The sequence below is a fragment of the Tripterygium wilfordii genome, chromosome 4 (assembly GCF_013401445.1).
Source record: "Tripterygium wilfordii isolate XIE 37 chromosome 4, ASM1340144v1, whole genome shotgun sequence".
Taxonomy (NCBI): Eukaryota; Viridiplantae; Streptophyta; class Magnoliopsida; order Celastrales; family Celastraceae; genus Tripterygium; species Tripterygium wilfordii.
This window is the reverse complement of record NC_052235.1, coordinates 1,268,565-1,286,465: the sequence shown is the minus strand read 5'-3', so window position 1 is coordinate 1,286,465 and position 17,901 is coordinate 1,268,565. Positions and strand designations below refer to the sequence as shown.

The following is a 17,901-nucleotide window of genomic DNA, read 5'->3' as shown; positions in this document are numbered from 1 at the left end:
TTAGGAAATCTTCGGCCACCACTCGTCTCAGGCCTTTTCCTTCCCAGTCCGATTAGGAAAAGTGGAAAACCAGACAAAAAATCAACTCAAGCAATCGCAAGAAACCCGAGCGCGAAAGCCACCCCCACCCCTCCTCTCTATACTCTGCAACAAGGGCGCGAATAAGAAGTTGTCGACGGAAGAAACGTATACAAACAATCTCTCAACAATCGCGAATTTCTCAATCCGGGTATCTTCAGGTTCTGTTGTTGCATATTTATCCTTATTTTTTTGTCCTCAATGTTGAGGCATGTGCCCACCAAGTGCGTAGGCGTACTGCTATGCTCTTCCTTCGATTGTTGGCTAGATGGCGTTTATTGGATACCTGGACGTTCAGTTTTGTAATCTTTTGCAAGAAATTGGTGGAAAAGGAAATAAAGAAAATCTAGTTTACTTTTTTGAATGTGCTGATATAGGATATCGCTCTTTGGAGTTTCTCTTTACAGGAAACTGAACTCATACTTGACTGTTTTTTTGGTAGTTTTCAGGATGGTACTAATTTGGTGAAATATTTTTTAATTTTGTGACTTCTAATAGGATCTGGATGCTGGGTGATTCTACTATGTTGTGACGTGATTAGGGGACTAAGAGCAGGTTCTTGGCCCCCAGCTGATGAGTTGCTATTTTTTGGAGGTTATTTTTTTTAGGCAACAAAATGAGCCTAACGCTCGATAGCCCATTTATTGGGACTCCACTTTATAGCTCTCTAAGTGGTAGGAATGAGAATTCTATATATTTCCCAAAAAGCCAGTTGGCGAGAGCCCCTTATCGCAAGCGAATATTTGCGAAGAAGCAGAATGATTGGATAGCTCAGGCAATCAAGTTTTCACATTTTTGTGGCAAAAATGTAGAGATATTGAGGAAGGCAATTGCATCGAGGAATGGGTCGGAGTTGAACTGTGTGAGAGAGCCTTTTATGAGGAGCAAGGCTCTTGCAATTTCTCTGGCCCCTTTGTGGAAAGAGGGGTTGCTGTTAGTAAGATGTTCTGTATTTGTGTCTGTAATATCTGGGGTGTGCTTATTGGTTTGGTACGGGCAGACAAAGGCCAAGGGTTTTGTAGAAGCCAAGCTTTTGCCTTCTGTTTGCTCCACGCTCACTGAATATATTCAGCGCGAGATTGATTTTGGCAAGGTTCGGAGGGTGTCGCCTTTGAGCATTACGTTGGATGCATGTTCACTTGGTCCTCATAACGAGGAGTTTTCTTGCAGTGAGGTCCCTACAATGAAGATTCGTGTTCTCCCTTTGGCCAGTTTGAGAAGGGGAAAGATTGTAGTTGATGCAGTTTTGTCTCATCCAACTCTTTTGGTTGCACAAAAGAAAGATTTTACATGGTTAGGATTACCCTCATCTGAAGGTGATGGCTTACAGAGACATTTTTCAACTGAAGAAGGAATTGACTATCGGACGAAAACACGAAGGATTGCTAGAGAGGAAGCAGCTGCTTGCTGGGCCAAACAAAGGGATGATGATGCTCAGGAAGCTGCAGAATTGGGTTATATTGTTACAGGAAAAGGTTCTGGTTATTCTGAAGATAATGTGTTGAATGAAAATTCAAGTCATTCAATTGATTTAACCAGGTCAAAGTCTTTTTTGTGCGTGGACGAGAAGATGCACTGGAGAGATCATCAGTGCATGGATACAGGTGTTGATTATGATATGAAGCATGCAGATCTAGAGAAATCATTTGGTGTAAAAATTCCAGGCGCAGGGCTAAAATTCTGGTCCGCAGTGATTAAAGGGCCTGGGAAGCACAAACTTAAGAGGAAGGCTAATGGAAGTGATTTCTCTGTCGCTGGTGTTACTGCCAAAAGGCGAATCCTCGAGCGTAGTGCATCAGCGGCTCTTTTCCATTTCCAGGGTCTATCTCATGGGAAGTTTGATTACCACTCTGTTTATTCCTCTGCAGCTTGTGAAGTTATAAGCCTTGACAACCTTTTATCAAAAACGGAAGATGATGCTAATGCAGACTCAAGTTGTGGCAGCAGACCTCTAGAAAATGATAACCAGGATGGAAAAGATGATAAAGATTCTGAAATTAAAATAAATGGTTGTATAAACCGTTTTGACTTTATCCGTGACCCATTTCTTATGACTGTAGATAGACTCAATAGAGTTGGACAATTCAGTGAGAATTTGCCGCGTAGTGGAAATATTTCAGGTGGTGAAGGTTCGCTACCCGGTGGTAATGTTGCAAGTAATTTTAATTCTGATTGTTGTTTTATAAACCGAGAGGATGCACTAGTTGTCAATGTATCTGATGGTCAAGGAGATCATACTTCTAAAAATTCAACTTTCATGCAGCTCAAGCCTAGGTCAATAAACCATTCACTTCCTGTTTGGCCCATGAGTTTGAAATCTGGCTTACCTTATTTTTTGAGAAATATCTGGGAGGTCTTATCATCTCGTCTTGTTGCTCCTTTACGAGAGCTGAATTCAGGCATGGGTCCAAAAGTGGAAGACATTGTTGAAGAACTTATTGATGGGGTAGATATAAAAGAGACTAAAAGCATTGAGAGGGCACTTCCAGTTACACTGGATTCTATTCATTTCAAGGGTGGAACTTTGATGCTACTTGCCTATGGTGACAGGGAGCCTAGGTGAGAACAATTTCTTAACATGCATCCATTGCTTTATTTTAAACAAGACATCAATTATATTTACACTCTTTAGCTATGTGTCCTGGTTTGGCTTTGTTAACTTTGTTTTTTTGTACTCTCATCATCCCATGGAGCTGGATTACCGAGTTAGTAATTGGCTGAACTGCTCAACCAGCATAACTAGTCGGACAGTCTAACTTCAAAAATATTAAGAAAGGGATACCTTTAAGCAACCTCACATACTTTTTATTCTCGATTCACTTATTATGATTAGCAGATTTAGAAAGAACTTGCTTCAAATTTCGGATATGATAGCATTGATTAGTCAAGTTGAGTTTCTGATTACAAAAAAGAAAAGAAAAGTTGAGTTACTGATTTTGTTATGATTTTTATCTTGTTTATTGCGATAGGAATTGACTGATAAGAGGTATCAAGGGGATGCACCAAAGTATAAAATAAATAACAGGCTGAGAATTTATTTGTTTAATACATAAATTTTTTTTCCTCATTTACGAATGCCTCCCATCATCTTCTCTCGAGAGTCAGTTTTGTACTATTTCCTAATACATATATAATTAAAGAGAGTCTACTTTTGATCAAGCAGTTTTTCTTTCCCTTGTCTGAGATTGTTGCTAAGTTGGGAAGGCATATATGTGCCAGATCAAACATTGGTCATGTCTATATCATCTTAGATTAGCTGCTGGTTTGTCTTCTATTATTTTGTAATCTGCTGTAATATACATTGGACATTTGACATTTTTCATTTGTCTTTATGTTACCTTTTTTTTGTCATCTACTCTCATACTTTCACAGGTTGTAATGCGGATTTTAGGCTTTTCTCTTGAAATTTTTCGAAAATGGCTCCTATGTGTCTTTGTGATGTGGTTGCTGGAACTGTGGGAATTGGATTGCCAATGAAATTGATTGTTCTTTGACCATAGTGGTCTACTAATGCAGCATTCTGATAATAGTTTGACTTATGACTGCTGGCCTGTCTTTTCCTGGAAATCGAGAACCAAATGGTTTTGTTTAATGATGTACTCTCTGTTGCAATTTTATTTGTTCCACTATGCTATGGGTTGATTCTTATCTGAGGTGTTTTAGAGAGATGGAGAATGTTAATGGACACGTGAAGTTCCAAAACCACTATGGCCGTGTGCATGTACAACTGAGTGGCAACTGTAAGATGTGGAGGTCAGATTGTTTATCTGAAGATGGTGGCTGGTTATCTGCAGATGTTTTTGTCGACAGTGTAGAACAGAATTGGCATGCGAATTTGAAAGTTGTTAACCTCTTTGTGCCGGTACTATTCACAGTATATGTAAATGTGACTAAGAAAATGTCTTGCTATCTACTGTATGCAACTTGAGTTTTATGAATCTTCATGTGCATTCTCTGCAGCTCTTTGAAAGGATTTTAGAAATTCCAATCACCTGGTCCAAAGGGAGAGCTACCGGTGAGGTGCTTTTCTAACTTTGATTTGATTTTCCCTTTATTTCTAAAAAATAATGCAAGAGTATATCTCAAATTTACCGTTGAAGGAGTTATTTATTGTTGCTTAGATTAGTAATTGATAGGATTGTCCCACATCGAAAGATGTGGGAGCTAAGGTGTTGTTTATAGGGGGAGGTATGGGCCTCCCTTAGTACCCAAGGTTTTCTAGTATGGGCTGGGAGGCCTTGGGTACAGCCGGCCCATATGGGTGGGTGTCGGTTGGGCCTTGGGTGCTAAGCGTGTATGGGCGCGACTCTATCAATGGTATCGAAGCATGATCCTGTTGTGCCTTCAACTTGGGGCCGCGCCTGTGGAGTGGCCGGCCATGGTGCTCGACCAACGGGGGTGCGCCTGCCGGAGTGGTCGACCATGGTGCACGACCAACGTGGGCGTTGGTCTTGAAGGGGAGGGTATTGATAGGATTGTCCCACATCGAAAGATGTGGGAGCTAAGGTGTTGTTTATAGGGGGAGGTATGGGCCTCCCTTAGTACCCAAAGTTTTCTAGTATGGGCTGGGAGGCCTTGGGTACAGCCGGCCCATATGGGTGGGTGTCGGTTGGGCCTTGGGTGCTAAGCGTGTATGGGCGCGACTCTATCAGTAATTTTGTCATTCAACCCAATAAGTTAACTTGTTGGGTTGGGGCATTTCACATAATTTTTACATATTACTAGTGTTACTGTACATATAGATTGCAGTTGGATGGTTGACATTCTGAAAAAGCTTCACAATTATCTGTCTTAACATGTAGTAAAATATTCAACTAGTCCTTCAGAATTCTCTCACATTGGAATAGGATCTGAAGTTTCCATGCAGGATATGTTCTTATTTTTCTTAGTATTTTTTTTTTCCTGATTCTTAATCTTCACGCTCCTCATGTTTATGAAAATGGGTAAATGACTATGCTACAATATGCTAGTCGACTTTTAGACTCTACTTCTTGAGTTGTATAACATCCTGTTTGCAGGTTCACATGTGCATGTCAAGGGAGGAAACTTTTCCTGATTTTCATGGACAGCTTGATGTGACAGGATTGGCATTTCAAACAATTGATGCTCCATCATGGTTTTCTGTATGTATTAGTTTCATCTGTTCTGAAATCCTTTCCTCCTTTTTTTTTATCTATTGAGAACTTCTGCTGTACACCACATGCATTGACAACTAGATAAATGTCATTTTGTTGGGTAGAATTTTTACGTGGTGCAATGTATTCTTTAATATGCTTGCTTCTTTCTGGCACCTTCATGGTGTTCCAATAAAATTATTTCTTTGGTTGCATATTATGATCCTTTTCGTTGTATGATGAAATGTATGTATACGTTAAAGGTTAATTAAACAACTCACATGTACAAGCCTCCCACAGTGGCTGGGGAGGGGACAAGCAATATGTACACAGCCTTACCGCCACATAATATATGGAGAGACTGTTTCTAGGAATTGTGAAATGTATGTCTCCACGAAATAATTAATATTTCTATGTTTCCCCCATCCTTCTGAAAGTAAAAATTCGATCAGCTGCATTATTCCTGGAGAACATGGCATATAAAATCCTGGGATGGGTCTTTGCATTATTAATGAAAATATAAAACCTAGGGTAGCTGGAGGTGTAGGCCGTAGGCGTCATGGGCTACAATAGGAATAACGGTGAGTAGATCTTGGTCAATACTGGTTGAGAAGAGAAGGAATGTACATTCTGGCATAGAGTCAACAAGTTGCAGCCCTACATGAAACCAACTGCTATTTCTTTACCTGACTGCAATTTGTTGGTCAATATCATGTTTACTCTAAGCTTCACCCTTGTGCCATCTGCAGCAAAGCAAAATATTCTAAGCATAATTGAGGAACTTTTCTGATAAGATTAATGCGTCCTAATGATCACAGTTGCTGTCCTTATGTTGTCAGAGGTCCAAAAGCTCATTCTTTTAAGTGGTTGGGAATTATAATGTTATGCTATGGTTCTTCTACAGGACATTTCGGCCAGTTTATGCTTTCGTGGACAACGAATATTTTTGCATAATTCAAGTGGCTGGTTCGGCAATGTTCCCTTAGAAGCTTCTGGAGATTTTGGTATTCATCCCGAGGAAGGGGAGTTTCATCTGATGTGTCAGGTATGTTATTAGATATGTAATTGCATCCAAAAAGGATTTTAAATATGTAATTTTCCCTGATAGTATTCTTAAATCCGGTTTATTAACCAATATAATCTTTTTCTTGATTAAGAGGTTGATAATTTGGATTTCTGGTTAAGTAACTTTGAGATTCATTGTTGTTTGGAGGGTTCCCTCCCCTTCACATATAGAGCTGCTTGAGTTAAGGCTTTGCTCATTTTTGTTGATTCCCTGGGCTTACTATTCTTCCCAAGAAGCCTCGTGAGCGAATAATTGCAACTTCCATCAGAATTTTTTTTCTTCCAAGTATTTTTCTTATGGAAAATCCACCCTTTCTCTTGTTTCCCTTGATAGAAGCAGATGATAAATTTTGACCATGAATCTCACCTTCTCCACTTCAAATCTATCTTTAACATTTGGGATTAGTTTGTCTCATAATTTTTTTTGAAAAAATTTGAAGAATGTCCTCAAGCCCCAATCGACTGCCTCTTTTATGCCAAGAACATTCCTGGAAGTCTCTCTATTTTGTGCTTGAAGATCGTTCTTCATCAAAGCTTCTTTGTTTAGAGCAAGAGCAAGAAGGGACGGAAATTGCACTTGAGAGGCTTCCTCCCAGATGATGCTTCTTCCCAAAACAAAACTCTTTTGTATATCCCATTATTTCCTCTTTCTTTTCTATATCCCAAGTCCCAACTCCATAAGGTCAGTGGGTCACTCTTGGATTATTCCATTCTAATAATTTTATCTGTTGTTCTCTTTCTTTCATTGAATACTATGTGTTGTTCCTATTTTGTACTGAACGACTAAGCAATTAATTGAAAAAAAGGATTTTCAAAGTTATATATTCAAGTGTCCTGAAAGACAATTTTCCGTGGCTTATTAAATTTACTTGTAGCATTGTTAATTTTTTATCTCATATGTTCTGTATTACTACTTAAATTCCAGGTTCCCTGTGTTGAAGTAAATGCCTTGATGAGAACTTTCAAGATGAAGCCTTTGGTGTTCCCAGTATGTTTATCTTGAGTTCGACATCATTCTCTTGATTATTCATGTATCCTCTTCTTCTGAAAGTTTTGTATACTATTTTATAACTTCGGCTAAGATCATTTTTAAATTTGATGTATTACAGTATTACTTGTTAATCAGGATAATACGTCTGTTATTCTATATTCCTCTTCACCCAATAAAGAAAAACAGAAAATAGAGGGGGAAAGAGGAGTAGGTTGATATAGCTCCATCTTTGTTGATTGCAGCTTGCTGGTTCCATAACGGCTGTATTTAATTGTCAAGGTCCACTTGATGCACCAATATTTGTGGGAAGTGGTATGGTTTCGAGGAAGATGACTCATTCAGGTTCAGATGTCCCTGCATCCTCTGCATCTGAAGCAATGTTTAAAAGTAAAGAGGCTGGTGCAGTTGCTGCATTTGACCGTGTTCCATTTTCGTATGTATCGGCTAATTTCACATATAACACTGACAATTGTGTAAGTTACCTGTGAGTGTTATTAACATGTCCAAATTGATCACTCTTCATTTGCTAGTGTACCATTTGAATGCATCTGCAAATGATAGGTTGCCGATTTGTATGGAATTAGAGCAAGCCTCGTGGATGGTGGTGAAATTCGAGGGGCAGGGAATGCATGGATCTGCCCAGAGGTATGTCATAACTTGTGGGTTGTCAATCTTGGCTTTTCCTTCTTTTTTCGTTCTCAATGAAACAGGGTTGATTATATAGATTTTTGTTTGTGTGTCTTTATGTTTCTTCATCCCAATATGTTTTTGTATATATCTTCTTTGATAACATGCGTGTTTAGTATTCTTTTTGGACTTTCTTTATTGCTAATCCTATCTAGTCTTTTAGTTCAATGATCTTTTCGTTATGATCAGCATTCTTTTGGTTTAATCAGCGTTCTTTTGGTTTGGTGATCTCTCTCTCTCTCTCACATTGGTTGACAGCAGTAGCATTTCAATAACATTTCAGTTTCTGATGAGTGATTAAAATGGAATTTGAATAATGAAAAGATTTTATTCTTTTGTGATCAGAAAGTGACTACTACATTTCTAATTATAATATACGTTTTTCACAGGGTGAAGTCGATGATGCAGCAGTAGATGTGAATTTCTCTGGCAGCTTGTCTTTTGATAACATTATGCATCGATATATACCAGGCTACCTTCATTTGATGCCATTCAAACTAGGGGACTTGAGCGGAGAAACAAAAGTTTCTGGATCTCTTTTGAAACCGTATGCTTTATAGGCCATCCTTCTAATTGTTGGTTGGAGTTTATTGATGTATTTTGTTTTGAATTTTATGATTATTTTGCTTGTGTCCGTTAAGTGATGCTCTTTATAGTTAGGGTAGGCTTATGTGTTGTTTTTCACATAGGAGGTTTGACATCAAGTGGATTGCTCCTAAAGCTGAAGGGTCATTTAGCGATGCGCGTGGAGATATTGTCATCTCACATGATTGTATTACCATTAATTCTTCATCCGTTGCCTTCGAATTGTACACTAAAATTCTATCGCATTTTCCTGATGAGTATTGGCTAAATCGACAAGATTTTGATGTTAAGAGTGCTGTACCATTTGTTCTTGATGGAGTTGAGCTGGATTTACGTATGCGTGGTTTTGAGGTTTTCAGTGTGGTTTCTTATCCTTATGATTCTCCGAGACCTGCACATCTAAAGGCAACCGGGAAAATCAAATTTCAGGGGAAGGTTCTCAGCCCTTGTAGTATTAAGAAAGAGCAAGATTTGGATCCTGAAAATAACATAGAACATGAACAAATCATAGAGCATGGAAACTCAAAAATTCTTGGCGGTGAAATCTCAGTGTCGGGTCTCCGACTGAATCAGTTGATGTTGGCACCCCAATTGATTGGACAGTTGAGCATTTCTCATGATCTTATCAAGGTAATTTCTTAGGAAGGTTCTTGCATGAAAAAATTAGTCCTTTTAATTCTGCTCTCTCCTCCACTTTTTGTGCGATACTATCATGTGAAAAAGTACTCTCCGTGCTTTTGTTTATGTTGCAGTATATTTTATCTGTTTGAATAATGGGTATGACTAAGATAAATATAAAGCGAGTCTTTACTCCAATTATATTCTGTTGTAGCTTCTTTATGTCACTTATTAATCTATTAAAATCTTACTTCTTTCCATAGTGCAGTTGGATGCCAAAGGCCGGCCTGATGAAAGTCTTGCAGTTGAGATTGTAGGGCCTTTACAGCCTAGTTGTGAAGATAACTCACAGAATAGAAAATCCTTTTCCTTTTCCCTTCAGAAAGGACAACTAAGAGCTAATGTTTGTTTTCAACCGTCACATTCTGCTACATTGGAGGTATTCCTAAATCTTGCTCTCAGAGAGAATAATGCTATTTTCTTTTTTAAGTCTTTTCTAATTTTTGAAATGTAGGTTAGTAACTTTCCTGCATTTTATGAGCTGGCTGTAGGTGCGCAATTTGCCGCTTGATGAATTGGAGCTGGCTTCACTTCGTGGAACAATACAAAGGGTGATCTATCATAGCCTTTTTATATTTGTTATATATTGCTCACTTTTCTTGATCCTCTCTTGTGCACACTTCATAAGGTGGACCTTGTCGTGTTCTAGCATTTATTTTACTTATCAAAAGTGTTAAGAGGTAAATGTCTCACATCGTCTAGTTTGGGTGAATTGTATATATGCATATATGTGGTACCCTCCACTCTCTCTAATATGTCCTTTTAGGGGGAGTGTATGAGCCACTATAAATCCAAATTTAACATGGTATCGGAGCGGGCCCCTATCAATGTGTTCTTCGATGGCTTTACCTCCACCCGCCATATTTAACAAAAATAAAAGGTGGACCTTGTCCTTAAGAGTATGAGATGCCTGCAAGAACAGTTGGTTCTTTTCATTGGGATTTTGTCTTTCCTCTCTTGTGGGGAATTTTTCCCAAGGGTGTGGATGTCTTCAAATCATTGCATCTATTCTGTTGCTTGTGAATCGCTTCTACTCATACTAATCCTATGCTAATTGTTGGACATATGATCTATTCAGAGTTTAACAACTTCACTTAGCGTCCAGTGAAATAAAATTTACAAGTCATTAGCTGCTTGCTTACTTTCAGGCAGAAATTCAGCTTAATCTTCAGAAGAGAAGGGGTCATGGTATTTTATCTGTACTCCGGCCAAAGTTCAGCGGTATTCTTGGTGAAGCCTTAGAGGTGGCTGCTAGATGGAGTGGAGATGTGGTGAGAGCCTAAACATTTGTTCATTCGATTTTTCTGCTATTTATTGTATTACTTTCGCTTAAATCATCTTCCTCAAAGTCCTATTACCAAGTGTTTGCATAGATCTATCTGTTTGTCCAGCTGCATGTTGTTCCATTAATGCCTCTTGTCAATGTAAATCTTTATTTTCTATTTATATTCTGATAGGGATTTTTTTTCCGGAATGTATCTTGAATTGGATGCAACAGCTAACCTCTTTTCTTATATTCATTGTTCTTTGGTTCTTGCCCTAAAATAATAGTTCATATTATTGATCCAGATCCAATTCATTTCTTAACTATTATCACTTCAAGTTATATCAATAAAAGAAAATGCTGAATGAGTTTAACTTCACCTGTCATTAACTTCTTGTAGCAATAACTTGTTTATATCAAATAACCACAATGACAACAGTTGTGACAAGAAAGAATGTATGAATAGAGAAAGGTAACACTAAAAGGAAAAGAATAACACTAAAAGGAAAAGAATTACTATAGTAACATCTCTAGCATCTTATGATTGTTCTTTTCTCCCTTTTCTCTGCTGAGGAAATCTTATTGGACTGTGCATACTTCTTAATCGATTTTTTTAGGGAACAAGGATATACTTGTATGCTGCAAGACGAGTAACAAAATTCTTTTCTATTGCTTGTTATGTGCATTAATGTCCGTATGTTCAATTTCTTTTAATGCAAAATGTGCCACTGGGAATGATGTTTCTGATGTTGTTCTGGGTGGTACTTTGTTTAGATCACTGTTGAAAAAACTGTTTTGGAACAAAGCAATAGTCGTTACGAGCTTCAAGGTGAATATGTTTTGCCCGGCTCCCGAGATCGGACTGCTGCTGAAAAGGAAAATGGTGGCTTGTTTAAAAGGGCAATGACTGGGAATTTAGGTAGTGTTATATCTTCCATGGGAAGGTGGAGAATAAGGCTTGTAGTTCCTCGAGCAGAGGTTGCTGAGATGCTGCCCCTTGCAAGACTTCTTTCTCGAAGCACAGATCCTGCTGTTCGTTCTAGATCAAAGGTTATAATTTGCTTAATCGCTGGTAGATATATGTTTTGATAAAAGTATGAAAGTAGCTTAGAAATACATGGTTGCTTACTTTTTGTCCACTCCTGAAATTTCTGAAGTAGAAACTTCTCAGTTACAATGTTCTCACAGTGCTTGTCTTCTCTGCAGGACCTTTTTATTCAAAGTTTACAGTCAGTGGGATTAGATACTAACAGTCTTCAAGACTTGCTTGAGGTAATACTTTGTTGGTGAATTGCAATGTCTTCATTTCTTTTAAAAGGCTGGACCCTTGGTGCATTTGACTTGATGCTCACATATGTAAAGTGAAATGTTTCTTCCGTACTTCCTTTCCAGTGGTGTTGTAATTTGGATTGTGGACTGCAGTGAAGGTAAATTATGGTCATGCTGCACTTTGTTTCTACAAATTTAAGGGCTCTATATTTTACAGGTAATACAGGGACATAATGCTCCGTCAAACGAAGTAATTCTTGAAGACTTGAGTCTTCCAGGCTTGGCTGAACTTAAAGGGCGCTGGCATGCCTCTCTTGATGCCAGTGGAGGTGGCAACGGCGACACCATGGTATTTGTTTTCAGTTGCGTAATGATGTGAAGTAGTTGAAATTCAAGATTTTCTGAATTTTGAAGATACAGATTGCCATCCTCAATGTTTGGGCTGTAGGAATGCATAGACTATTGTTTGTGGGGTAACAAGAACCTTTATGCACACTTGTTATTAGTTAATTTTTTGTCCTCTTGTAGTTTACTTGTGTTAGAACTTAGAAGGTGTTTGTCAAAGTAGTTATTGTTATCTATTTATTTTTCTCATATCAAGGAAAAGTTCTTTATCATCACTAGCATGCAGTGAAGTTTCTTTACATTAGCTACTTCACCATAGCCATTGTTTTGTTTGGACTTGGGCATATATAAAAGAGTTCCAATACATATGTACACGCATATCGGAAAACTGTATATGTTTTTTCATTAATTATTTAACTGTTCACTGTATCATGTGACCCTTTTGTGTTGTGAACTTCTATATTAAGATTTACTAAGTGCTTGAGTTATTGAGGAGCAGGGGGATACTAGTTTTTTCTGGAACAATATTTCGTAATGGAAAAGAACATCCTTGCTATTTGGCATATTTATCTTATTCTTGCTGTTCTTATTGTTTATATTTTTCAGGCGGAATTTGACTTCCATGGGGAGGACTGGGAATGGGGATCCTACAAAACTCAACGTGTTCTCGCTGTTGGGGCATATAGCAATGATGATGGCTTGCGCCTTGAGAGAATTTTAATTCAAAAGGATGATGCCACTATCCATGCCGATGGGACTTTATTAGGGCCAAAAACCAATCTTCATTTTGCTGTTCTAAATTTTCCTGTTAGCTTAGTGCCAACAATTGTTCAGGTTATTGAATCTTCAGCGACTAATGTAGTTCATTCTTTGCGACAACTGTTAGCCCCTATTCGGGGTATACTCTACATGGAAGGAGACTTAAGAGGAAGTCTAGCAAAACCAGAATGTGATGTCCAGGTAAGGCTCCTGGATGGTGCCATTGGAGGAATTGACCTCGGACGAGCTGAAGTTGTTTCTTCCCTCACCTCAACCAGTCGTTTTTTGTTCAATGCCAAATTTGAACCCATAATACAAAATGGCCATGTGCATATACAAGGAAGCATTCCTGTTATTTTTCTTCAAAATAACATGTTAGAGGAAGCAGATACTGAAACGGATAAAACCACAACTTGGGTCTCTGGCAGGATGAAGGAAAGGGTTGGAGTATCTGCTGATGAACCCAATGAAAGGAAAGTTTTCAGAGGGAGAAATGAAGAGGGTTGGAATACTCAATTAGCTGAAAGCCTTAAAGGTTTAAATTGGAGCTTCTTAGATGCGGGAGAAGTTAGGGTCGATGCTGATATCAAGGATGGAGGAATGTTGTTATTAACAGCTTTATCTCCTTATGTCAACTGGCTTCATGGCAATGCTGACATTATGCTTCAGGTGGGTTAGTTCAAGATAGTTTTTGATAGTCTTCACCTCGTCTGGCTATTTTTATAACACACTTGCAGTAAAAAAGTGTTATTTCAAATATGAAGATATTTTTTTGTATATCTGCTGATGAATTTTGAATAAATAGGTCAGAGGTACAGTAGAACAACCTGTTCTCGATGGATCTGCATCATTCCATAGGGCATCTATGTCTTCACCGGTGCTTCGGAAGCCGCTTACCAACTTTGGCGGCACGCTAAGCGTGAAATCAAATAGGTTATGCATCACTTCGATAGAGAGCAGGGTAAGCAGGAGGGGGAAGCTGTTCATCAAAGGTTGTCTGCCCCTTAGAACAAATGAAGCTTCTTTTGACGATAAAATTGACTTGAAATGTGAAGTTCTGGAAGTACGAGCAAAGAATATTCTAAGGTATGACATTAATTTCTGATATAAGGATCTTTAAGCAAAAATGCGTTGGTTGGCAGCATTAACCTCCATTTAAATTTGATAATTTTTTTCAGTGCACTTTAAATTTTAGAATTTGTAACTTCATGCAGGGTGCAACTGGATTCTTTGACATGTTATTCATTGAGAAGAATACATTAATTTCCTTGGCAATAGCAATCTTGTGTATTTTGTTGATGCTCATTATTGGGTTTACAATCCACATCTCATTAGTTGGCTGTTGTGATAGCTTTTACCCTCTCTCTTTGTTCTTTTTAAATTATCTAACTAATATTTTTTCAAAACTCAGTGGCCAGGTTGACAGTCAGCTTCAAATAACTGGTTCCATATTGCAACCAAATATTTCAGGAAATATGAAACTGAGCCACGGGGAAGCATATCTACCACACGATAAGGGTAGCGGAATTGCTCCTTTCAATAGAGTGGCGTCAAATCAGTCTGGGCTCCCAGGTGGCGGTGTCAATCGAGCAGTTGCTTCTCGATATGTCTCACAGTTTTTCAGTTTAGAACCAGCAGCTTCAAAGGCCAAATTTCCTCAAACCTCTGGTACATCTGATTTATTAGATACCCTAAAAATTCTCTTAGACGCCTGTATTACACCTGAATTTAAATTCATTCTCATGGAATGGGAGCTGGGTCAGGACTCAAAGATGATTTGAAATGCCCTTTTTTCCCCTCAAATCTTCACATTTATAAAATGAACAAGAAGGAAAACATTATGACAGTTAGGGGTTGAATTCCTTTCAAAAATTTTGATGTGAATTTTCCTGTTGAATATGCACAAGCAAATATGAGATTTGCATGGAGACAAAATAGTAATGTTCAAATGGTTTTAACATCACATTCATAAAGGATCTTGTGCTTTTTAGAAAATTTCCTTCTTGCCAATTATTGGTTTTATACTTTTATTATGCTCTGTATTTTGAAGGATGGTCAAATATGAGTTTCAGAATTCAAAAAAATATTGGAGAATTCAATTAATTGGTTCTTGAATTGAATGATGTTGGAAGATATATAGATGATGTTCAAATTGATTGAATTGTGGAAGCTTGTTCTAGATGTGTTGAAGGAGAGCTTGCAAATCTGATTCTGTGTTTCCAATTCAATTTTTTGGCATGACTAAAGCCGGGGATAGTCATAGTTCTGTTACGGAATATAGTTATTTATGGCATTACTGCATCTGAAAATAATTATCAGATGTTTTAAAAAAAATAGATTTGCCCTTTCTCGAGGATATAAAAAAGTTGAATTCATTGATTGCAGTTCCCAAGCAAACATGCTATATCGAGTGTGGTTGAATAGAATAAAGTCGCACATTATTTATTCTGCTTGTCATGTATATTTATACTGTAAACTAAAACGTTTTACATTGTGAATATGCAGTTAAATCGGCCGATGTGGAAAAGGAAATGGAGCACCTTAATATTAAGCCAAATGTCGATATCCGCCTTAGTGATTTGAAGCTTGTTTTAGGACCAGAGCTGAGAATAGTTTATCCTTTGATCCTTAATTTTGCTGTCAGTGGAGAGCTTGAACTAAATGGCAGTGCACATCCCAAATGGATAAAACCTAAAGGCATCCTTGCCTTTGAGAATGGTGATGTGAATCTCGTTGCAACTCAAGTGGGTATTCTATTATGATTTTCTTATGCTTATCATAACTTCTTGTGTTGTTTTTCCGTCTGCTGGTGTTGTGGTTTAGGTTGTATGTACTGACACAGACATTTCAAATTTCAGGTGAGGTTGAAGCGAGATCATTTGAATATAGCAAAATTGGAGCCTGAGCATGGTCTAGATCCTATGCTGGATTTAACTTTAGTTGGTTCAGAGTCACAATTTAGGATTCAAAGTCGAGCCAGCAGTTGGCAGGACAAACTGGTGGTGACCTCCACCCGTTCTGTTGAGCAGGATGTCCTCTCACCTACCGAGGTAGTATAACTTATACTGCATTCCGGTTTCAGCATCCACCTTCCTTAAATAATGGAATGATCTGTCAATCAACAATTGAAGCAACCAAATCCATTTTCAGTTATATTTTGCACTGTCTTGAGGCATAATCGGATGGTCCGAAGATGATTCTAATTTTACATGTCGTGGACAGAAAGATTTGAAAAAACATATCGTGTAAATTCTATTTACCTGGGTTGCATCCACTCTGATGCTTTCTCTATTGTATTGTTTGCTGCTGAAAATTTAAAAAATTATAATTCGTAGATGATCTAGATATTATTTTTCTGAACACTGATGTTTTTGTTGTAGGTGAAAGCTTATGCGATTTGTTGACCTTAAATTTGTTTGTGATTGTAATTTGTAAGATTTTTTTATTTTTTTTTTTCCATTTGTACAGGCTGCTAGAGTCTTCGAGAGCCAAATGGCAGAGTCCATATTGGAAGGGGATGGGCAGCTTGCTTTTAAGAAGCTTGCAACTGCAACGCTTGAAACCCTGATGCCCAGAATAGAAGGGAAGGGGGAGTTTGGCCAGGCTAGGTGGAGGTTGGTGCATGCCCCACAGATCCCTAGTTTGCTTTCTGGTGATCCCACCGTTGATCCTCTCAAGTCTCTGGCTAGTAATATTTCCTTTGGTACAGAAGTTGAAGTCCAGCTTGGCAAACGCATACAGGTTTTCTATTTCCTATTCCTTTCTTTCTATGGAATTTAATTTCTTGAAAGCGCTGTGGCTAAATTAATGAATTCTTTCCCGGGAAGTTAGTTAATTAAATTATATTAATAACGAGGGAAGAAAAATGCGACCAATATTGCTTGCTCTAGGGAAGCAAAAGAATAAGAGCCACCGCTTTCATCTGCGAATCAGTTTCTTCTGGAGCCTTGCTTTCCCATTGTAGAATTATCCAGCACTAAGATGTCACCTGATGGTACTCTTAGATGGTCTTTCACCAATACTCACATTTAAAGTCACGGCGGTTCTATGGATTTATTGTTATTTATAAACTTCTCAAGCTATTATCTTCTTCTTTTTTTGTTCAATTTAGGCATCAATCGTCAGGCAATTGAAAGATTCAGAGATGGCAATCCAGTGGACCTTGATATACCAACTTACAAGCCGCCTTCGAGTACTCCTGCAATCTACACCATCAAAACGCCTTATGTTTGAATATTCTGCTACATCGCAGGAGTAACTCGGCCGTCATGATAGGTGAACATTGTAGGAGATTACGTCCTTTCAATTTGTATTCATTAAATTGAATGTACTCAGAGAGAGTGGGGAGAGGGAGCAAGAGAGAGAATAGAATGTAAAGTTAAAAGTGTATATATGTACAATATATCAATTCTTTTGCTCAGGAGTGAGCTTGTACAGAGACAGAAAATTTAGCAGCAATGAATTTTTTTTGCTGCGAATATCAGCAATGAGGGATGCATTTGATTTCGCACATGAAAGGATTTAGTTGTATAACTATAAAAGCCTGGGAGATGGTTTCCTTTTCTAATTTTGGGGTCGGGTGTGGGCTTGGGCCGTGCATCACCCCCTATTTTTCCTTTGGGCGTGTATCTCACAACTGGGCCCTTTTTCAAGTGGACTCCGTCACTTAGCCCAGTCTTGATCCAGACTCTTGGGCTGTCTCTTTAGGCCTCTTATTTTGACCCAAGGTTGTGCTCTGCTCTGACTCTCACTCCATGAGCTGGCTTTCCCTCTCAAGGTTCTGTTTGGGCCTCTCCTTGGGGCAGGCTGGTTTACTGAGTTCCCTCTTTTGAGGCCTGCTCTGGATCTGGGCTGACTCAATCTTCTGGACTTCTCTATTAAGGCAGTGGGTTCGGGCCTCTAGCCCCAAGCCGCTCCCTCCCCTCGTTGCGGCTCAAGCTTCTGATCCGGCTGTTTTGACCCTCATGTGCCAGTGCCCCACCAATCACCATCTCTGACATTTGCTTCTTTGGGCCCCTTGGCTTTCCCAGGCTGTTGCAGTTTCGGGCCAATATTTGGGCCTTCCT

The 17,901-nt window shown here is 38.6% G+C and overlaps 1 protein-coding gene across 2 annotated transcripts; it reads left to right on the top strand.

Moving 5' to 3' along the window:
* Window positions 1–54: 54 nt before the first annotated feature.
* Window positions 55–17,345, top strand: LOC119996209 (protein TIC236, chloroplastic). 2 transcript variants are annotated; one of them, XM_038842761.1, is made up of 24 exons: window positions 55–239; window positions 577–2,637; window positions 3,742–3,940; window positions 4,039–4,098; window positions 5,097–5,201; window positions 6,097–6,237; window positions 7,183–7,245; window positions 7,491–7,721; window positions 7,810–7,893; window positions 8,325–8,482; window positions 8,625–9,150; window positions 9,407–9,577; window positions 9,690–9,749; window positions 10,347–10,469; window positions 11,237–11,512; window positions 11,669–11,734; window positions 11,949–12,080; window positions 12,683–13,504; window positions 13,641–13,921; window positions 14,247–14,503; window positions 15,341–15,579; window positions 15,694–15,885; window positions 16,304–16,576; window positions 16,947–17,345. In XM_038842761.1, exons 2-24 carry the CDS (start codon window positions 695–697, stop codon window positions 17,091–17,093), a joined length of 6,549 nt encoding a protein of 2,182 aa, XP_038698689.1. In that variant the 5' UTR covers window positions 55–239; window positions 577–694; the 3' UTR covers window positions 17,094–17,345. The 2 variants fall into 2 exon arrangements, with proteins under 2 accessions (XP_038698689.1, XP_038698688.1); XM_038842760.1 differs by having other exon boundaries at window positions 56–229.
* The last annotated feature ends 556 nt before the right edge of the window (window positions 17,346–17,901 follow it).